This window comes from Diadema antillarum, unplaced genomic scaffold (assembly GCF_040938485.1).
Source record: "Diadema antillarum isolate AM-2024a unplaced genomic scaffold, OU_Dant_1.0 seq00000932_RagTag, whole genome shotgun sequence".
Classification (NCBI taxonomy): Eukaryota; Metazoa; Echinodermata; class Echinoidea; order Diadematoida; family Diadematidae; genus Diadema; species Diadema antillarum.
This window is the reverse complement of record NW_027271783.1, coordinates 676,366-700,025: the sequence shown is the minus strand read 5'-3', so window position 1 is coordinate 700,025 and position 23,660 is coordinate 676,366. Positions and strand designations below refer to the sequence as shown.

At 38.9% G+C, this 23,660-nt stretch overlaps 1 protein-coding gene across 1 annotated transcript; it reads left to right on the top strand.

The window, feature by feature from the left end:
* The first annotated feature begins 2,336 nt into the window (after positions 1-2,336).
* Positions 2,337-23,300, top strand: LOC139741504 (uncharacterized). The gene is made up of 14 exons (XM_071652087.1): positions 2,337-2,346; positions 4,080-4,303; positions 8,989-9,096; positions 10,215-10,466; positions 11,831-11,917; positions 12,381-12,479; positions 13,067-13,171; positions 14,380-14,517; positions 14,967-15,095; positions 15,481-15,689; positions 16,185-16,280; positions 16,875-17,161; positions 20,415-20,625; positions 23,039-23,300. The coding sequence occupies exons 1-14, from the start codon at positions 2,337-2,339 to the stop codon at positions 23,298-23,300; spliced, it is 2,217 nt and encodes a 738-aa protein (XP_071508188.1).
* The last annotated feature ends 360 nt before the right edge of the window (positions 23,301-23,660 follow it).

Here is a 23,660-nt window from a genome sequence, read left to right as displayed (position 1 = left end):
TCATTAAGGTAGCGCGTGATCTAATTGGGAAAAAATAATACACACCACATATACTATGCAGAATTGTGTTTCAATCACAAAGTAGACCTCCTGCCGCACTTTCGTGTTGTTGTTTTTTTTACTCTCATGTTGATCACGGTGATCCAATCCTTTTTTTTTTCTTTTAATTCCAAGACGGCAAAAGTTTATGTGTACATGAATAGATTGATATGAATGAAGCGTGTCTGAACTTGAAGATATTTCACATCCGTTCAGTTTTTGCTTTGCATTTTATTTGTTCACAAATCAATTAAACATGGGGGGGGGGGGAATTCACTGTAGTCTCTGAATGGTGTTATTGCCTGTTACTGTAGCTAATGCAGCCCAGAAAAAAAAAGCGGATAATTGTGGACAAAACACTGTTGAAAATAGTTTGCCCCGTTATCGTGGGCATCTAACCAGATTTTTTTTGTTTTGTTTGGGAGCTCAGAGGAGAGGTCTGCCCGGAAAGACTGACCCTCTTTTTTAAAATGTATAGGATGACCGATTAATGACCCATTTCTAGACATTTCTATTCTCCATTCTCTTCAGGACTTTCGTCAGTCTCAATTCAAAAGAAGGGTGGTGGTTGAATCTATCTACAACGACATTTAAGGAATTAGTATGAAAAAAGGTGAATGATAGACAAATATAGTACTATAAAGATAATCAGGTGGACAGACAGATAGAAGATATATATAATATTGATATTGATATAATGAATAGATAGATTTAGATTGATATTATGGGTGGATGTAGATATATAGACAGATATAGATAGATAGGTAGATAGATAGATAATTGAATTTGGGGTGTACTGTATTCTTCCTTTGTTTCTCTTAGTGTTTATTGATTTTTATGTGGGCTGGGAGTTGTATAAATTTTGATTATTTTGATATGACATAGGTTTTGCCATGAAATTCATTGAGTGCACATGAATTTGATACTTGCTTGATATTGTAATGGAGACTTTACAAACCGAGTCTTCAGTTACAGGGGAAGAAAATGAGTAGACCATAATATAAACCAGACAAAGTTATGATGATTTAATTCTGAAAACGAATTCAAAGATACAATATACATGTACAGTGTATGTGCATTTTCAACAATAAAAAAAAGTGATGACTCTCTGGAAACCTTGAAATAATTATTTCCCTGTCGTGGAACGTAGACCCCTTTACCTCCCTAACAAAACAAACAAACAAGCAAGCAAGCAAGCAAACAAACAAACAAACAAACAAACAAACAAACAAACAAAAACTAATCACACTCTGTGAAAAAAAAAAGTAGTTGTCACATCAGCTTATGAATATATTACAGATGCAAGTAGAAAACGTATTGTTAACATATCGACCATGCAAGGAATATACTGCTTTTTGTCCAATTGCTGTGACCATGTAAAGATAATGTTTAGTTTGAAGGACGGAAAGGACAAACACCAATAAACGATAATCGAATAACTCTGCTTTTCATGCCTCACTGCATGAACACGCGTCTCACCGTGTTTCTATAGCAACGGGCCATAGCCTATAAACTGCCGCATAGTCGCACTCGAGCGGAACCGACCACTCACGTTATACAGGAAACAATAACCGAACATTGCAAAGGGACGCTATCAAACCATTCATCTGAAAGGAATCTTGTTACGTCACTGCTGTCTTTTGCCGCAGAAAAGGGGACAGGCTTTTGCATTCGTACATGCAGAAATAATTATATGCTGGATTTGTAATGTAAGCTCATCTCGAAGTCTGAAAAAAAAAAGATATTGTACGCAATTTGCACCGCATGTATCATGCAGCTACAAGATTGGATGTTAGTTCGTCCCTGCATTTCGCCTTGGGGCAGACATTGGATTAATTCCAGAACTGTATACTGCATCTTTTTTTTTTGTCAACGACAGTGACAGCGGCATTCTAAATTAGACGATGGAGAGGTCTTTATGTTAGCAATCTGAAGGACTTCAAAGTACAAATCTACCCCTTACTCAAGTTGTTTTTCCTGAATATGACAAAAATGCATAATTAGTTTTATAATCATATTATGACTGGAAGCTCTTTATTTCATTAGACTCGGATCTAAAAGAAGGTAGTTCTTGAACGTTTCGAAAGTCATGCTTAGGTGCCTACACCAAACAGCCGTGTTAGTCGCAACTGTATACGTGCAAGTCACAGATTAAAATACAACGGTAGGTGATGACGTTATATAGCATCTTCACCATATTCCCTCATTTTGGATATGAATCAAAAGAAAGACTTGAACTTTTTTTTCTGCAGGGGGAGGGATGGGGGCTCCGTGAAAAAAAAAAAGAGTCTATAACAATGGTGGTTGGTAGGAGGAAAGTGTTAGTTCGCCCCAATACATGATTTCATACAGTTTATAACGTATCTATGGGGCAGAAACATCTCTGGTGTTGTGAACTCATGCCGGTCTATCCGTTGCCATGGTTTCTGCACGCAGCCCCCCCCCCCCCCGAGCAGACAGCATTACGTAATCGCAGAGCTGATTATGAGTCCTCGCTATTAGGTCACAAGCGAGACTGGATTCCAGCTTGCTATGATTGCTTTTTTGAAACAACTTTTCGATTGCAGGCAGATAAAATGGTGAAAACGATAAAAACACCCAAGACAGAACCGGCAGATGTTGGCCGTCTAAAAAGAGAAGAAAATTAGTCTTTTTGAAAGAAATTTTCCTCTTCATGTTTCATTTTATGATGTCAAACAATGATGGTATAAATACTGGTCCCTCTAATTTCATCAAGTAAATATATAAAGGCTTCCGTTAATGGACTAAATCGGATGTTACAAACAGGGATAGAAATAGATTAAAAATACTAACTGAAGAGCTAATTAGCTGTGGTTGATTTGGGGGAGTCCCTTTACAAAAACAGCTCCTCATGAGTTTTTTTTTTTTAATTTAGAGTGACCACATTATTACTTGTTCCTCCGTAGATTCAGAAAAGTATATAACAATGTATTTTTTGCCATGCACGACACCATTAATTATTATTGACAGTGACGTCATTTTTACTCCAATCAAGACCATTCATGCTGGAAAGAACACATTGTCCCACACTGTGAACACATTGTGAACACAGTGTGAAATCAGACCTTTACACTTCACAAAATTCGAGCGTTTTAACAATGTGAACACATTGCGATCACCAATTTAGAATGTGAAACAGAACATTACTGTGCGAACTCTCTGTGAAAAACCACACCACAGTGTGAAATCTTGTTTACACTGTGAAATTCGAGCTTTTTTCACACAGTCGACTATGTGAACACATTGTGAATACACTGTGAGACACTGCGCTCTTTCCAGCAGGGTTAGTGATAGAGAGGGTAGAACGGTTATTGTCCCCCTTCCCCTGGATATATATATATATATTTTTTTTTTTTTTTTTTGGGGGGGGGGGAATCATCAATCCTCGATATTTGAAGCTCAATTATCTAATTTTTCCTCTTTTTTGTTGGCATTTTTGGTAGACTTTGTGCCTGCAAACCTGTTCAAATGATTGTATTTTTTTTGTAGAAGACTTTTCAGATATTTCCACCAAAAATGTGCACCCTCAGAGCCCCCCCCCCCCCTCCCATTCATTCCAACTCCATAAACTTAGTACACCGTGAAGACGCATACGCAGGTCAAGAGGTGACAAATACATGTAGGGACCTACTATTATACGATTTAGCCATCCACCGTGTTCAGAAATACTCGCTTACCTAACTCTTTTGGATTGAAAAAAATGCAGAAATTCCATGAAAGTATGCATCCGACCGTTGAATTTCCATTCTATAGATAATATTATGCAATACCCTCGATCCATACACTAATATTCACAGTGAATACGCACACGCGGATCAAAGAGGAGACAGATACTGCTATCTACATTGTACGGTCATATAATCATTGTCACAATATATTCATTTCTCTTACTCGTTGGATTAAAAGTATGCAGTCATTATTGCAATGCTAAAAGCCATCCTGAGGAAGCCTAGACAGCTTTGAAGGGCTCCTAAGAAAGAGACTATCTGTTTAATTGTCACCTGTAATTTCCTCCCCAGCTGCGGAGCCAGAAAACGAGAACAAGGGAGTGACGCCCGAATCATCTCCGAAGACGGGCGATGGGCAGCCGACAGGTGACGAAGATGGATCGAAAGCAGCCGAAAATACGAAGTCAGGCAACGAGTGCAGCGAATGCGGCAAGCCAGCTAAATTCTACAGCATCTACCAGAAGGAAAGGACTGTTTTCTGTTCCCCCGAGTGTCACGCCAAAAGAAACGGAAGGGTGAGTTAAAAGGGCATTAAAGACGATTTTCATAATTTCACATCATATAGTACAGTACATAAATGGACAGCTCCATGTACAGATTCGTGGAATTTATTGTGGTCCTTGAGCAGAGAAACCAATAAACTGAAAATCTTAAGCAAATCACACTGAACAGTGTTGATGACATATCAGAGCCTCACATATTTTATAAATGTAGCACTGTAATTTCATTACAATACCGCTTGCTCGACAAGTTCACCTGTGAAGAATCTATTCCTGCCTTCTTCTTTTGTTCTGCTTCCTTGAGCCCCAACTCATGCATTCTTCTGGTGAGGTTACATGTCATCATCCTTGTTCATTGCAATTTGTCATAAATTTTGAAGACATTCTCATTCCTCATCCCAATCACTATAAATTCTGAAACTCTGTACTCAGTTTAACTAGTTTATAGTTGTTCAAATGTGAAAGTCTGAAAATAATGCAGCGGTCCCCTTTAATTGACAACATGGAACAAGTATGTCAAGACTACAAACGCGTTAACAGTTGCAATCTGAGCATGTGCAGATAAAGGTCATTGCAGAGCTTCTTTCAAAATTGACTTAATGTAACAGAGGTATTATGAACGGATATGAGGTCTTCATGAAAACTGTTATTTTGTACAACATAAACGTGCCCACTAGGTACACGGAATGTACATAGGGAAATGCGAATATGATTTAGCGTATTCATGTAGCAATTACATGCAGATTTACACTTCTTTTCATCAACTCTTCTAAATCAAAACATCAATCCATGTTTTGAAAAGTCTGGTTCAGATGCCATGGCAGACCATTGCTATAACTGTGAACTGACTTGTTATTAGGTGATACGCTATCAGCGTATCACCTATTGTGATTGTCAAAATCTCTCTTTATTTCTTTTTATTCTTCTTTCTTTCTGGACAATTTTGTGTCATCAATATCTCAAGAATGACATTACGGAATAACATGACATTTTCAGGGAACATGTCTCATGACAATATCTAGCCACAATAAGGTTTTCATGACAGTAACATATCTATGACGTCGTCTAGGCGCCATTTTGTGATTTTTGGACCATGTTACATGATCGATCATAACTTCATAACTAAAGGTCATTTCTGTATCATTTTTTGTGGACATAAAGTTCAGGTCACGTTCTATCTTACTTCTTTTGATGCTAATTACCTAGGACATCATTAAGTGCGCGTAAGCGCGCGTCAAAATTTTAAAAGGCTCAAAACAACTTTCCAATGGGAAATCTCGAAGTTTCAGACAATTTTATGCGTTTCAAACAATTTTGCGCGTGCGCGTCCGTCCGCGCATTTTCGCGCGCACAGCGCGTCAGCAACATGAAAATACACTTTTTTTGACAGATTTGGATTCCTGATACTTTGAGCAACAATATCCATTGATTTCTAATCGATTCCTACAAATAACAAAGCAATGCACTTGCGTCAAAGTTCAAATTTCGCCTGCGCGTCTATGTGCAAATATAGTGAAAAAACATGTCTTTGTTTATTTCGCCATAGCTCTTTAAAACGTCAGGTGACCCTATGTTTTTATTGCATATTACAAAAGCATATAAATTGGACTTGACGTTTCAAGTATCATTATTTCCATAATTACATTATGACGTCATCATATCGTCATCTGAAATCAAAAAAGTGGAATTAATTTTTTTGAGGTACTGTTTCTGACATTCATTTGCTCGTATCTCTGTTGTTTAAGCTCAATATTATCCCAAATTCAGATATGTTGTACTTTGAACATTTGCCTTTCAAGTCCATGTCATGGTTTTGAAATTTGATGACGTCATCATGCTTTAAATTGTGTTTAAAGGTAAAGACGCAAAATCGGACAAGTTTACGTGTATTGTCTATGGGAGGTGATTTTTTTAGAAACCATGCATTGACTTGACAACGTTTAAGCACCTTTATCTCAGCTGATTTTGCTTCATTTCCTCTGAAACTTATTTATGTTGTAGATGTGACAATAAGCTGCAGTAATCATGCATTTTATTCTTTGAAATCTCCTCATGAGGTTGACAATTTTGCAATTTAAAACTGAAAATGAGAATGGAATGCGGACCAAACGATTCGTGATTCATCTTTCACGTACATAAGCTTACGTTCCTCTAATTTTCTCGTCGAGACGTATGGCCGAGTGGTTAGAGGCGTCGTCTTAGAAACGTGAGGTTGCACACGTACGGGTTCGATCCTCACAAGAGCACGAAAGAAAATAATAATTTTTTTTTAACTTTTTTTCTTCAATGGAGTACTACACCTTCGTCCATGTAGAAATCACGTTTGCATGTAAACACACCTATACGCACACACTCACACAGTATACCTTTGTTTTGCGTTGGAGACTGCATTACTTCGTCTGCTGCAAAATTATAGTTTTGCAGGTTGGGCTTTTTAAACTGATACAGTATACTGTAACAAAATGAAATTTGTTCATATCAATTCAGTAACACAATGTAGTCGTGGTTACTTTGTGCTGATTTATACATGTAACAAGCTATACATTGTAAAAAAGGTATTCAGTCTTCTGTATTGATGATTATTTGTCAATTAGTGGTTTTTGTGGAGTTTCAGATAGTGATAAAAAGTATGGATGATAAGTGCAGCGATAATTCCTATAGTTAGTTCAAAGCTGTGTTACAGATGTTTGATACATACATTTAGCATTGTGTGTGTGTATATACGTGTGTATACAGGTTGGCCATATGACACATTCTAGACAATTACTCTTAATTGATTAGCAAACGTGATCAGCTATGGAACTGAATATGGTACTAATGTATGATGTTAATGATTCTAATTAAACTGTGACGAGTTTAAAGGGATAGCGTAACTGTGTGTAAAAATAAGGCAATTATAAGGATATTTTAGGGCAATTTGATAACCATGCCTATAATAATTTCATACAGGTACTAATGCCTCCCTCATATTCATGTGATAGATCGTCATGTCAATAGCAAACTGACAACGTATGATGAATGTGTTATATATTGAACAACTGTCTTTCAAGTCCATAACGTTCCCCATATTTTCCCGTCGAGACGTGTCGCCGAGTGGTTAAAGGCGACGTCTCAGAGACGTGAGGTTGCGGGTTCGAACCTCACAAGATCACGAAACAAAATACTTAGCTACTTTACTGTTTTTTTTTCTTCAATTTTGTATTACATATTCGTCCATGTAGAAATCACGTTCGTATATAAACGCACCTATACACACACACAGACACACACACACGCCATATCCCTCTTTTTTGTGTGTTGGAGACCACATTGCTTCGACTGCAGCAAAATTTTGCAGGTTGACTTTGTCAAACCGATCATAGTATGTAATGACGACGACTGAGGTGTTGTACTTTGAACAATTTTCTTTCAAGACCATGTCATTGTTTTGTAATTTGATGACGTCATTACACTGAAAATTGTGATTAAAGGCAAGGTATCAAAACCAGCCGATTATAGGTTTTATGTCTGCGGGACGTATTTTTCCCAAGTTGCCAGAAATGGTATAGCGACCTCAGTCGTTACAAGGCCGCTTTTCCGTCTAGCAATGCAATAGATGTTCACACGGCCGCGTTAGTTGAGTGGGCATTGACTTTCCCCCCGTTATATCTATACATTGTTGTTGTTTTTCTGTCTTACCATTTCCGTGGATGACCCGTGGCCGAGTGGTTACAGAAACGGTTTCGCATGCACGCTCAATATAACTTCAAGGTGCCTATATCACATTCTTTTCTTTGTCGATCACAGATGACTGTCATCTGATGACCACAAGCGTATCACCTAACTCGTCCTCAATGTGACGAGTTTTCATGTCTCGTTCATTATTGCATTTGACCCTTATACCATCCTACTCACAGACTCACAACCATGCAAATATCAGAGTTAACGTCAGAACATAGTTCTTGCTATAAATGTTTCAGCAATTCACTTATCGGGATTACAATCAACAGTAACGCAAATGACGGCATTGCTCGCACAGAATTCAAAGTGTACTAGAAATATCCAATCACTCGGTAAATGAGCTGTGAAGATCAATGATCCATGAGCGTCGTAGTTGGGACTAACTATACCACACGCAGCTATGGTTGGAAATTGATTATGAATAGCCAATGATGGTATTGTCGATGAGCGCCGAAATATCAACGTAGAAGCCTTTCATTGTATATTTTGTGCTCATTGACCTTCAAGCATAATTATTTATGAATGAAACTAACTACCGGCATATTACACTGTATAATGAGAGGAATATCGTTAACCTAAGTGCCTCATCAATCATGAAAGATTCTAGAATATTCAAGATCGACAGATTGATATGTTCACATTATGTAGTCACAGAGACAGCGAGCTCGCTGCTCAATATGCGTGAAATCAGCTGCAATATTGTTGAACATTTATCTAGTGACATGCGGATATGATATGTGCGCATAAAACGCGAGTTTCTCAGTATCCCGTACTAACTCTCGCAAGAAACCACAGCGCAAACACATCGTCATGATCGTAATATTATCTAGCATGCTTTATCGATATTATTCATAATATTCAATCAACCATTATTCTTGTCAACACTCCATAATTTGCCGATGTTATTCGATCGTCGATATATTCACTGAAGTAGTTATTACAGCATCCACCACAATATCTTGTTTTCTACGCCTTCGCAGGAGACAACTCCAAACCTGATGCTCGTTCAGCTTGATGACAACGAGGACGGCAAGGGGGAGGATGGGGAGAAGTCGGGCCAGCACAGCAGCGAAGTGGTCGAAGAGGAGGTAAGAATTCTTCGGCTAGTTTATCATCTCTCATCGAATGCATTTGAGAGTATTATATAATTTCCCACTTACTGCAGGACTGTTTGAGGTATGATTTTGGGACGCACTCAGAATGGTAAAGGAAGCATGTGTTGGTTAAGGGGAGTGGCTCTTCCATGAGCAAACAACATTTCTGGATTTCGAAAAGTTGCTAATAGTTACTCATTGGGCGCCGATGGTCGTGCATTGATTTATGATTAATGGTTACAGGAAAAACTGAAATATTCAATCGCAAAAAACCCCAAAGAACAGTGCAGGAAAACTTCACGATTTACCTCTGTAATGCATCCCGAATATTTCGTCTAAAATAATGTCACAAACACATGACACGAAAAAAAAAAAAGAAATAGCCGCCATCGACTGATACAGATCTTTCCGATGAGCATTGTCCTCTACAGTGTGGCGAAAAGCTTTCAGAAATACATGAGATTGTGCCATAGTTTCCTCTTTTGTGAAAGCTTTTTAATAGCATTCCATTGTCATTAGCTTGTTGTCTTGAAATGAAATGAAGTATGACAAACTATGCCTACAAGGTCATGAAATGTAGAACGTGATTGGTAGGTTTCCGGCGTGAATGGGTATTTTTGGACTTGCTATCCTGCACTCTCCTGACCAACGCATGCTTTATTGTGTTAGATGCCCAGTGCATGCCAACCATGATGACCGTCTGGCACTCAACTGATCGACATGTATTGCTTGATTTTTGTCTCGTGTCACACGAACAGCATCCATTTCTTTCAGTTCTTTATGTCCATCATTGTGATCATGCAATCTCTACACACATTAAAATAATCCTATATGAATAACAAGGCTGTGCCAGAGTTTTGTTTCATAACTGGAGTTTGATGAAGCCACTTGGGCCACGTAACTTTTCAACTGGGGAGCAGAATAGAAATTTTCTACGATTCAAGGGATAGGAAAAGAAACCGTTTTAAGATATTGGAGTGTACAATGCATCATGCTATGTCAGAAATTTAAAGTATTGTAATGTTCAGGACACCTACACACATGGGCAGAAGTAATATTGCATAGACATGGCTATTGTAATTCTAGAACTGTCATAATCTGATTCCATGAAGATTGATGAAGACATCTTTGAGGCGTGCCAAGGCGGTCTAGCCAACAACAAAATCCTGCATAAATTACTGGAGGGCGGTGCCAACGTGAATCAGAAAGACGCCAACGACCAACCTCTGCTCCTTTGCGCAGCGGCAAATGGTGACGTCACTACGCTCAACCTCCTGCTACAGAAAGGTGCAGACATCAACCAACGCGGGAAAGGAAAGACCACGCCCCTTATGATAGCTGCCGAAACGGGAGCTAAAGAAAAGGTAACCTGACATGTAGATTTTAAAAGGAAAAAAGAAAAGAAAAGAAAAGTACGAATGAACGAATACCGAGTGAAAGGACGAAATGGCGGAAAGAAGAGTAGTAACAGGCAAACAAACAAATGAACAAATAACCAAAACCACAGAGACTCCCTATATAATCCATGGATAGAAGCCCCTATGATCCCTGTATAGTCCCTGTATAGTCCCTGCATATGGTCCCTGTAGTCCCTATATAGAATTCTAAGCCCATCAGAACGTTTTGTTTTCTGTTTTTCTTTTTGCACTTTCATTGCAACCATTTTTATTCGACCCTATTATCATTCTGCATTATCATCATCATCATCATCACCACCACCACCATTATGTTGCAATTTCAACCTCTTCGTGTTTATTATATATGAAATCAGTAAGTATCCCACCGAAATAAATGGGCATTTTCTTCGTATATAGATAAGCTTTCTCAGTTTGTCAAAAGGCATTTGACGTATATGGGGATTCTGATGATAAATGATGGAAAAGACAACAAAAAATGGCAGAGTTTGTTGATCATCGACCAAAAAATGTTAATAATTGATGATGTAGGTATACGTTCATTCCCGAGAATTAACCAACCGAATTATAGTCTGAAGGAGAAATTGTTACAACGAACAGCGAGGAGATAAAAATATCATAATGGACTGCCCATAGGCCCTGTTCCAATGTAAAGATTTATGTTGATTGTGTCATCTCAATCGTAGATACACGCGCTACCTCTTCGATTGTGGTTCTTTTGTCTGCTGATCGAATAGTTGCGGCGGAGTTATTCGAGCAGAATGAAATATGTATCGATTTGCCCTCACTTTCGTGTCAAGCAGACAACGTGTTTTGGTCATAATGAGATGTAAGCAATGCCATGCATTTGATACAGAGACTATCGTTAGGTTTGTATAAACCTTCGTGTTTTTAATCTAGAGACTAGTGGGAACCGAAGTCTTTTATTAATCACTTTCGCTATTGTTATAAATTCTATAATTCAAAGGAGACACGCTTACCGCAAGCACAAGTGATTTCTACTTCATATTGGGTTTTTGAGAAGAAATGCCTTGAGTTTCAATGGCACAGAATTTAGGCGAATGTATGCCTCATTACAGTATATCACTGGCTTATTTCCGTGATGTAGATTATCATCACCTTTGTTGTACAGAATGTTTCGCTACTGAAAGAAATTTCCAATTTGACAAGTTCATCCATTATTTCAAACTTTTCACTGGTTTAGTGCTTGCAGATATTACACACCACGCAGTAACTCAGTTGAGAAAATAACATAATATCTTGAAGGTAATGGGTCCATTACCTAATTGATTACCAAATTATCCAATCAACAGGTGACATTCTTGCTGAGTAAAGACGCGGACACTACTCTGACGGATGAAGACGGGAAGACAGCCCTCCATCGCACGGAGAGAATCAGGGTGAGTGCCGATTGCCAACGATCTGGGTCCACCACTCCGTCATACTCCAGATGATAATTTTAAAAGTGCTATTAGCTTGATTCTGCTTGCATTCAATTTTTCATGAATTGGATCTATCGTGTTGAAGATGTTGAAAATATGGATTTAATACGAACTAAGTATATATTCATAATATTTTCAGTATAATTATCTTTATCGCTCGGATGAGAAAAAGAGAAAGAGTGAAAGAGAGCAATCCAAGAAAGTTCGACATTTCGCACTGGGCATTCAACAAACGTCTAGATCAATTTCCATGCTACAGAGCAAATTACTCAATAATCTTAGTTAAAGACATAAATTCAGTAGGTATTACTGTTTCTACAAGAAAAAAAGAAATGAATCGAAGGATAATCAGAGATCACGATTAGATGCCTTCACATTCATAATTGTGGTAAATGAAACACCCATTGATGCTTGAATCCAGGTCACAAAATGTGCCGAACTTCTGATCGAGAAGAACCCCGAACTTCTCCAAGCTATCGACAACTGTCAACAGACGGTACTCCACCAGGCCGCTGGAGAGGTAAAGTGCCTGTTCGTGAATACGGACCGGGAATTAATTACTCATATACAGTGTATTGTGCATTATACCATAATTATGGTTGCACAGTAATCGACATTGACACCTGTTTCACTAAATGACCATGTATAAAACTTAAATTTTATGCACATACGTGGATGCTGTATAGACTGAAATAGTTATCTTTTCCCCATGAAGTGAACGATACATTAAGGGCTTGGAGTTTCTGAGGTGCATGGACCTGATAACTTTAAATAATCCACTTGAAGCTAAGTTTCCCAACACAATAGGGTTATATCCTCCGGTAGGATAGCAGCCGCTCATTCACAGCGAAAAGAGGGTGGAGTTACGTGCAACATTCAAATATTCCTCGACGTATTCATATAGACGATAACGTTTTCTTATCATATGATTGTTATAGAAATAAGAGTCAATCTGCAGAAAGATGTATTTGATAACATCTGCTGGAATAGTGATCTATAATTCGTCGACATTTTGCAAAAGTCAGTCTTTGCATCAAGATAATGTATCTGCTTCATCTTCTGTTTGTAATAATTCCAATGTGATGTGCGCATGCGTCTCTTTTCTAGGGCAACAAGGTACTGGTGGACTATTTGCTTGAGAAGGGAGCTGACGTCACAGCCACGGATAACCTGAAGCGCTCCGCTCTGCACTGGTCCGTCATTCAGGGCATGGTACGTTGTCGTGGTTACTCGCCATCGTCAAGGTCTCAGTAAGGCATTCAGTATAATAGATAATGCCTGCCTCATTAAACGCGTACACATTCATGCATACAGGTGGTTGGCACATACAGATAAGCATGAACGGCGACTCAACAACGGTTTGTGTCACACATGACATACTTTATTGTTTAATAAAGTCTGAGTAGCTGCTACCATTGTTCGTCATTTTTCCCTGTAAATTGAATAAAGTAACCGCTTTATTCAACTGAAAAAATCGCAGTCAATTACAACAACAACAACAACAACAACAACAACAAATGCTTACACAATAAAACAATTTAGCGCATGCACAAAACTTGGGGGTGCTATACGCAATACCCAAATGTATTTTAGTCCTGTCAAAGGAAAAAAAAAGGAAGAATCCGGATTACGAAGCCATTACTCATGACTCCTTCAGTTTCATGTAATTAGTATTCATTACACATTTCGAGAAGTTTTCGATGTCACTTGGCGATTTTGCAGTTTAGAGTTCTGGGCCCTGTTTTATGAAGAGTTAAAATTGATTATAGTTGATTTCAACTGTAAGTCTATGGCAGCCTGTGTGGTGAGGAAATTTATAATCGATTTTATCTTTTGATAAAACGGGCCCTGCTATGAAATTGCTCGCACAATCCATTCTAAACACGACCCAATAGTTTTCCCAATAGACATTGTTAAACAGACACTGAGAGAGCCACCTGAGGATAGTGCATAATATGATTCTTCTCCGGCAAAACACGACGAATTATTTTGTGATAGGTTTTCTTTCATATAGCTTGCTCGAGGATTGTTATTACAAATCAAAACAAAACAAAAATATTCAAGGAAAATATCAATAACTGCAACCAAGTGAGTTAATGTAGAACAGAGAACAGAGACAATATCTCAGCTGAGCGGAGTTGGATTTAGGTTTTACTCGGCAACCAATTAGATATAGGGTGCCTACTTAGCAGTTCAACACTTCAAGCCTATTGTAATAATAGCGTGACCGATTGCTTTTATGGGACTATAAATAGGCAATCAGGATAAAGTACATTGCCTGCGAGAGCAAGCGCCGCTGCCAGCGGACACAGTCATTATTGATAGCCCGAGTTACGAGAGAGAAAAATGCTCAGTCCTCTGCTGGTGATTGCAATACCCTTTTAGCTGACTATAATTCATTATCTCCCACATGACGACAGGAATCAGTGGTGGAGAGCCTCGTCAAACAGAAAGACTGCTCCAAGGTTATCGACGAACCGGATCGATTCGGTGTTCGACCGATACATTACGCGATACAAAGCAATCGGCCCGATATCGCTGAGCTGCTAATCAACCAGGTAAGGAGCAGCTGTTAGTTATGATTCTATCTTCAAGCAGCAAATAAAGTGTGACTATTATTGATCTTTGATCAACAAGATGGTACATTGTATTCAGTATTTGTAACTTGGCATTGAAGGTGAAAGTGATAGAGTCAAACATTACCGATACTTTCGCTTATCAACCGTTCTTCAACTTCGATACTTTCTTCAACATATTAGGGCCTATGTTGTGATGTAGCCTTTTCAATGTTTTATTCGTAGACATTCGGACAGAGATTAAGCAAGCCTAGACAATAATATACGCACAAGCAGGCAAATACAGACAGGCAGACATGTGGACAGATTAATAGACAGAGGCTAGCAAAAACTGACAAACTGACGGAGAGACAGACAGATAGAGATAGAGCTATTCGTCACCAAAATAGAGGAACCAATGAATAATATCTCCTGACTATTTTTCCCCTCAGGGTTGTGAGCTAGAAGCAGGCGAGTCGAGGGGGTTGACTGCCCTCATCTACGCCGCTGCCTGCGGCAAGAAGGACATGTTGGCTCTGATGATCCCGAGGTGTAAAAATATCGACATCACAGACACAAACGTGAGTTGACCAGCTTTGATCATTTCATTCCATTTCATTGCATGACAGAAAACGAGCTTCGATCATTTTTACCTCATCCAATCACAGAAAACTCTTAGATAAAGTATTATAAAGACACATACCTAATTGCATGTGTCGACATCACTGTTGTAAAGTAGACTTGTTTGCAATGAATATGTCTATGTATGTATGCGTTCACTTTTTCACATTTTCTTTTGAAAGCATTTGCAGAAATTTGGTCCGAGCAACGTTATAGTAGGTAGAAACGGATAAAAAAAACAGCCGTAAATCAGAAGAAAGGGGACTTGAGGAGACAGACTTTCTGAACAATTTCAATTGATGAACCTTTGTTGAATCTTTTTTTTTCCCTCGCTGGTCCTCTCAGGGGTGGACGGCGTTACATCACGCGGCGAAGCGCGGGGACGAGTCCGTCTGCGCACTCCTGCTCGACCACAAAGCCAACCCTGACCTGCAGGACGAGAAGAGGAAACAGTCGCCGCTCTTCCTCGCCGTCAACAACAAACACGCCGGCATCGCGAAGCTCATCGTCGGACGCAACAGCGGCAGCGTAAATATCAAAGACGACAGGGGAAGGTAATGGAGAACTCTGTGCTACTTGATTCTCGATTGGTAATCAAACCCGATTTGTTAACGATTATGTTACTTCTTGATAAGAAACGGAGTTATTGCGACTTGCTGTGGTATTTACTTATCTAGTTTTAGACCCTAGATTCACAAATTCGTAGTCACTTGGAAATATGTATGTGCAATGTGACATCTTGCAGACACACAGCTTTCTTTATAAGGAATTCAGAGTTATTCGTTTGTCAGTTTCGTTTGAAATTGTCAAACGGAAGTTTGATTCCAGTCTTTTCCCACTCCAATCGACGTGTAAGATAACACGCGAAACGGAGGAGCGCTGTGCGATAGGAACACATGTTTTATGTTACCTAATAAATCTTCTAATATTCCCCACCTTTAGATTCTCGTTTATATTATGACGTTAGCAATACATCTAAAATTTCTTCTTAAAGTAGATTTGGAAATATATTACCAACGTGATTAAACTTTTTTCCTCTTTTTTTTCAGGTCGGTACTGCACTATGCAAGTGAACAAGGTCAACTCGATATGGTCAACGCCTTGGTGGAAAGCGAGAGCTCGCCTGAAAACAGCAAAGATCAGGGGTAAGCTTTCAAAGAATAACAAGAAACGTGACTGAAAAACCTCATCATATATTATACTTATATCTTATCAAATATTTCAACATTCATAGGTTCGCTTTTCAGACCACCATCTTTTTCCTGTCTCACTATGAGATTTTGATAAACATTCTTTTCGACTAAAGATGAAAGCTTTAAGAATTGCTTGGACAGTTACAATTTCGTATGTCCCAATATACATTCAAATACAGAGGGTGCATTTTTCTTACGTTCGGACATTGTGTTACCTTGTTATGTTTTTCGTTTTGTGATTGCTAAAGATGCTTGCAGCAATCCTATAAAAGGATTAGTCTATGAATGAAACCCAAGTTGACAAGTAAAGTTTGCTGCCGTCGTCCTTGTTGTTGCTCACCTCTAAAGCAGTTCGATAGCTTTCCTTGTAAACTAAACAAGAGCATAATCTTCCAGGGTTGACAATGATGGTGCTCGTACTACTTCTTGCCTTTTTATGAAGCCATAATGATATAAGAACTCTAAAGTAACGAATGAACTGGACTCAGAGATAATGATGTGATATCAACATTACTCATCACTAAGTCTTTGTGTTGACTGATGTAGAAACTCCGAGCAGACGAACTTAATCAACTCTCCAGACTCATCCGGTCATACCGCCCTCTACCTGTCGGCCCAGAATAGTCACCGGCAGTGCTGCGAGCTGCTCTTACAGAAAGGCGCAGTGATCGACGACATCTCCCGGCCTTTGCTCTTCGAACTGGGTCTCGGAGAGCCGGAGGTTGAGGAGGAAAAAGCGGAGGATGATGGAAGGGGATCCCTGTCTCCGAAAGATCGTTACGGCGTGGAGGAGAAAGCCAAGGAGGAAGAGACAATTGAAGACTTAGATTTAGGTGAGTAAAACGAAAATAAACAAAGACGCACTCAAACAAATATCGGAAATATCACGTCAATATCCAAATAAGATTTTCTTCATGCATTAAGAAATTTAGAGCCTAAAGTTCGTAAGTTTTGTGTGACAATGGAATATTGGTTATCAGTACTGAAAGAGGTGAATGAATATTATGTCTAGAAATCTTAACATCGAAGCACGAGTGTTTCTTTGTCTATGCTACGGCATAAAAATGAAGCGGAAAAAAGAGAGAAGAAGTTAAAGGTTTATAATCCCAAACTTTCACAGATAATTGATTGAATTTGCCGTCAAGGTGGGTATTTCGTTTTCTCTATGTATGATGTGTTGTCCATCTTAACTTTTCTTCCCTCATACAAATACGTGTATGGTTAATCAAAAGAGCACAATGCGCGAAGCAATTTCTGTGGGGGGTTTGATCCACAAAAATGATCTTTCAAACTTGCCAATTAGGAACATTAAGGTCGACAAGTATAATCATCACAAATTAAAGAACATCAGTAGAGTATCGAGTGCGTCATACCGTATTATTAACCATACATGCCATAATGGGAAATTGATAGGGTAAATCCCCAAATCTCGTCAAGATGGCATTCTTAGAAATGGGGAGCAGTTTGAAGACTGCCGAGTAAGCAAACGGTTAAACCTGTCATGACATTCTCATCACATACAAGCACACACACAAAATAAACACTTCCCAATGAGCTATTTTCGTCTCTACTTCAAACAACATGCCACCAAATTTTCATTCTCACTATACATTTCACATCAGGAGTTATTTCCATCACTCTCCCTCCCTCCTCTCCCCCCCCCCCCTTTTTTACCCCCTCTCTGCTCTCCCCTCTCCTCCTCCCCTCCCTATCTTTCTTTCTTTCTTTTATTTCTCTCTTTCCCTCTTAAAATGTATGTTTGAGAAATGGAAAGTAAACAGCCCCCAAGAGAAATGTAGTATCGCAGTTTCGGCAGGAGTTGCCAAGACAATGAGCTCTACATATTATTTCCTGGTTGCCTCAACATCAAAAGAAAAGCAAAAAAAAAAAAAAAAGGAGGAGGGGGAGAGTCTTTTTCCTTCTTGAGAAAAAAATCAAGACAATTTAAATAAGATTAAAGCCGTTTACATAAGTGGGGCTCATTCAACACTTAGAGCAAGATATTATTTAGTGAGCTAGGTTGGTAGACAGACAGAGAGAGACAAATAGAGAATGGCGAGAGAAAGTGATAAACACATAGATAGATAGATAGATAGATAGATAGATAGATAGATAGATAGATAGATAGATAAGATAGATAGAAAGATAGATAGATAGATAGATAGATAGATAGACAGATAGATAGATAGATAGACAGATAGACAGATAGATCGATAGATAGATAGATGAATTGATAGATTGATAGATAAATAAATTGATAGAAAGATTGATCGATAGATGGATTGATTGATTGATTAATAAACAGATAGATTGATTGATAGCTAGAAAGATAGATTAATTGATAGATAGATTGATAGATTGATCGATAGATAGCTAGATGGATTAATAGATTGATAGATAGTTATAGGTAGGTGGATAGATAGATTGATAGATAGATAGAAAGAGAGATAAATTGAGAGAAAGCTTGATAGATAGATAGATTGATGGATAGAGAGATTGATTGATAAATTGATAGATAGGAAGATTGGTAGATAGACAGATAGATTGATTGATAGATAGGTAAACCGACAGACAGATAGACAGACAGGCATACAGTCATAAAGAGGAAGAGGGAGAGAGATTATGTTTCGAGCTCTCAATATTACCCCCCTCCCTCCTCCCACTTGTGCTGGTGATGATGATACTCTTTTTCGCGCCCTTAAGTGACGGCTTACCGGCGAAAATTTTGCACTCCTAATCCGCGTGAGAGAGCTACCCGTAAAAGAAATAACAGTAAATTTCAAAAAAGCCCCCGAGCAAAATGTGCCATTTGTCATGACACTGAATAACACCCCTCTCCCTCGATAATATGATAATGGGGAAATCATCCCGGTCGACAAGGAAGAGAATGAAATATTGCAGCATCTTACGACGTCCGAAATATCACATTAGCATACTACAAAAAAAAGTATGAGATTGTTGTTGTTTTTTCATATGATAGAATCACGTCTGTGTGCTTTTTCACTATCAGAAGGTTATGTGAATGAAAACACAATCGATTTTAGCAATTCATCTGAGATGTGTATGTACCTGCCGCACTAGGGCTGCACTTATTCTATTTTCTGTTTTCTTAAATCTACCGATTTATCAATGAAGAGTGTATTTCTGTTCAATTACCCACCTGCCTAACTTTATCTGACGATATATCCTTCTATGTCTTTCAACTATCCAATTTCAATCTATCTATCGATCTGTCCATCTATCTTTCTTTCTTACTATGTATTTATAAATCTATCTCGTATCAGAGCAATTACCCCCGAGGACAATTACCCCCAGCTAAATACTAGTTAGTGGTAAGGTTAGAGTAAAGATTAGGGTTAGAGTTGGGGTTAGGTTTAGGGTTAGAGTTTGGGTTAGGGTTACGATTAGGTTGTTTATTTATTATTTATTTATTCATGTTTTCTTTTAAATATACAGGTAGGCACATTAAGTTTGCTAACTGCTTTACAATGGCGCCCTGTATATACACAAAATAAAACAACGAATAAATTCGTAGTAACATGATTCACACAATTACGGATCAATCACATAAACAAACAAAAGAAATAAACTTAACTACACTTCTGTTACATGTATGCATCAAAACTAAAGCTTTAACAATTTAGAAAAGGGAAGAGTATATAACCACAAATAAAACAAAGAAAAAAAGTCTTGTGGGTGTGACAATGTAAAAAAAAAGAAGGAGGTCTTATTGGATTCATTGAAAGACAAAAATTAAAGCATGCGGATAAATCTTAAACAATTTGTTTTGAAGATATTCAGAGACGAAGACAGTTGTACTGCGATGGAGGTTCAAGATTAGGATAAGGATTCGGATTAGGGCCAGGGGAACGGTCGGGGTAATTGCCCTAGATCGATCTATCTATTCTCGTGTTTGTATGATACCATATTCCGGTATAATTGACTTTGATAGAAAATAAAGAAATGAATTTCAAGTATAAAGTAAAGTAGTTTAAAATATTAGGCAATGTATATTTAATATATATATATATATATATATATATATATATATATATATATATATATACCGGTGTAAATATTTTACAGGGGGAGTGACAGACACCGATGCAATAGCGCTGAATTCACGATACATTTATGAAGGCCTTGGTCCCCCACCAAAGTCATCGCCCCGGACCGGGGGTAAAGGGAACGTCATCCCTCGCCGGCAGCCGTCTGTAGACCATCAAGAGTCCTTCAACATCCGCTGGAAGCAACTGCTGAAGAGCAAGAGGAGAGCAGAGAGGAACATCATGACAAGGTGAGTATCGTCACCATGGCAACCAGAGAGCATCGATGCGACACAGCTGCTGGACCATTCTCGCAGGCAGAAATAAAATGCGAGAAATGTGTATTTGTTTTGGCTTTCGATTCCTTCTTTTCCTTCATTATCCGTCAGCGCTATAGTAATCATATTCCCGTCGGCACATAGCCAACGTAAACATTCTGACAGCGCGTTGAACTTGGAACAGACCTTACCCCATGCGTGTTTAGACTTCGCTCCACGATGTCAAAAATAGTTGAGACGGACAAATCAGGCGGTGCCGCACCGACGCTACGCGCATCGTTTGCGGTGACAGCTATGTAAATAGTACGCGTCATTTGAACGCACAGATTGGCGGGGCGGGCAAGGAGAACTACACTCGGTAGAGGGAGAAATTGGCTTCAGTGTAAACATTTTACTCCTCGTTTCGATTGCAGTTTTCGCCATTAGTCAGTCCGCGAAATCAAAACATAGAATTTGGAATGACGAATAGATGGGGTAGCTGTCATTGACATACCGGCTCGACAGGAATGAACATGACGAGGTTGTGTTTAAAGATAGGAAGTGTTGCGAAACACGTTCACGAAACAGGCGAATCAGTTAGACCAAGAAAACACCAACAGGTACAACCAGGTAAAAACGAAAAAAAAAGGAATGGCGATTTATTAAGAATACACATGCCTTGACCACTGCCTTATAGTTTTCCAGCAATTACGCGAGTATCGTCAATTGGGAATTTATTATGATTTCATTAATTCCTTATCATTATTCACTCCGTAATTACTAGTTTTGTAACTTAGGGAAAGAACAAATTGGTATTATTCATTTCCAAGAGAGGATTTAGGTTCCTTTGAATCCATGTTGACTCAAAATAAAAAGCAGAGAAGTACTTTTGTTGATCTGCACGATTTGTCCAATACCATGAATACGTTTAATTTACTTGTTTAATTGTTTAAGTTTATGTTTGTTTAAGTGTGGTTTTTTTTAAGAGTCAGTGGTGGTTAGCGTAGCTTCTTAAACGTGTGTGTGAGTGTATGTTTCTTTTCTTTCGGGGTTGGGGGTAAAAGTGATGTTTTATTTGACGATTCCCAAAGCACAGGCCAACAGATAGTTATCGTACTTACTTGATATGGATGAAATGGATCAAGTACCAAGGGCACGATATGTAACAACTGAAAGCAAACGATATTCAAATCATCTGTACACGTCTCTTTTTGGTATTGAAAATCGTTTTATCGCATCGAGAATCAAAATTATGTCATCAACACGCATTCTACTTCCAAACTTTGAGGACCCCCCCCCCCCCCCTTCTTTCGCCCATAATACAGAGCGTATAAAAAAAGTTAATCCAACTTTGGAGGGCTGCTATTTCTTAATTGTCAGTTATGACAGTATGAAGAGCACAATGTTGGTTGTAAGGAAAGAGGAACTCTTCCTCTTTCCATTGATACCTAATTATGTTGACAATTGTCATGCATGACTGAGCACATGAACTTTAAAGACAACAATGACAAATTGCACTTTTTCCAAGTTTGCGTGTTATTGTGAAGGAGCAATGCATGTCTGACTGCATGGATGAGATCTGTCAATGAAAGTGGTCAAATCATCAGGCCAGCCTGCACGGCTGCAGATTCGTGTTTTAGGATTTCTTCTAACATTTATGGTTCATAACCTTCAACATGGCCACGTTGTCGATATTTGGTCCTTCCCATTCAAAGGCGAAACCATTATCCATTTTACTCTCTTCATATTCAAGACATGGTTTGCCATTGGGGGCTATGTGTTGAATCTGAACAGAGAAAAATGGATTGTGTGGGTTGGCCTCTGTGGGAGCGACCAAGTTTTCGGACAAAATGCCATGTTAAAGGTTATGGACCATAAAATGCTAGGAGAAAACCCTAAACACAAATCCTGAACACAAACCTGAATTCGTACAGGCGGGCCTATTTGGCAACTTCCATTGACAGATCTCATCCATGCAGTGAGACATGCATTGTTCCTTCACGATAACACGCAAACTTGGAAAAAGTGCAATTTGTCATTGTTGTCTTGAAAGTCCGTGTGCTCAGTCATGCATGACAATTATCAACATAATTAGGTATCAATGGAAAGAGGAAGAGTTCCCCTTTCCTTACAACTAACATTGTGCTCTTCATAACTGACAATTAAGAAATGGCAGCCTTCCAAAGTCGGATTACCTTTTTTTGATACGCTCCATATAACGGTGCAGGGTTGAGTTCCTTAGTTTTCCCTAACATGCCAATCCCTTCTTTAAGAGGACATAACTCAAAAAGTACAGGCGTGTAAATGTGAAGAGTTACAGCTGTACAGGAAATTCGAAAACACAAGTGATTTTGATTACATTATTATTTTCTACTGTTCTCCCTTGATTCATTTTTGGACACCCCAGAGGAAGTCAAGGCTCGCCAAACTCGTCATCCAATAGCCAATCGCTGACCGGCAACGACCCCCTCACGAGAAACAACGGACGACTTCGACCTCCGGCACCGGGCCATTCGGGCTCGCGGTCTGCGATGACTTCGACCAATGTGCAAAAGGGCAGGTTGCCGAACAGGTCGCAGAGTTCGAGGTCATCGATGCCGATCAACCAGCGGTCCAGCAGCAACTACTCGGAGTCAAAGAGATACTCGTATTCCGTGGTCACTAGATAACATGCGTTATGCGTCCCCCCCCCCCCAACTTCTCAAACAAATACAAACAGATCAAAATAAGGGAACATGAATCCGCCAAGCCAGGATTCTTGAATTTTCTTGAAAAGAAGTCACCTCTACATTAGAAAAAAAAAGTATTTGCTGAAGAATCAGACGATTTGCTAGTTATGTGGAATGCTGGCGAATCACTGATGTCTGATCTCTCATGCAATTTAACTGCGAACGCTGTTTGTATTGGTCTTGCAATGAAGCAACAAACACGTCAAAGATGTTTTAGTATAGGAGAGGCACAAACTAAGCTGTACCCATTCCTTGGGGTATTCTTTGGTCTCTTTCAAATCGATGAAAATCGGTTTTGAA

Coding starts and splice junctions, on each gene's coding strand:
- LOC139741504 (XM_071652087.1), top strand. Junction 13,172..14,379: donor GGTCCGTCATTCAGGGCATG/GTACGTTGTCGT, acceptor ACATGACGACAG/GAATCAGTGGTGGAGAGCCT. Junction 16,281..16,874: donor GAAAACAGCAAAGATCAGGG/GTAAGCTTTCAA, acceptor TGACTGATGTAG/AAACTCCGAGCAGACGAACT.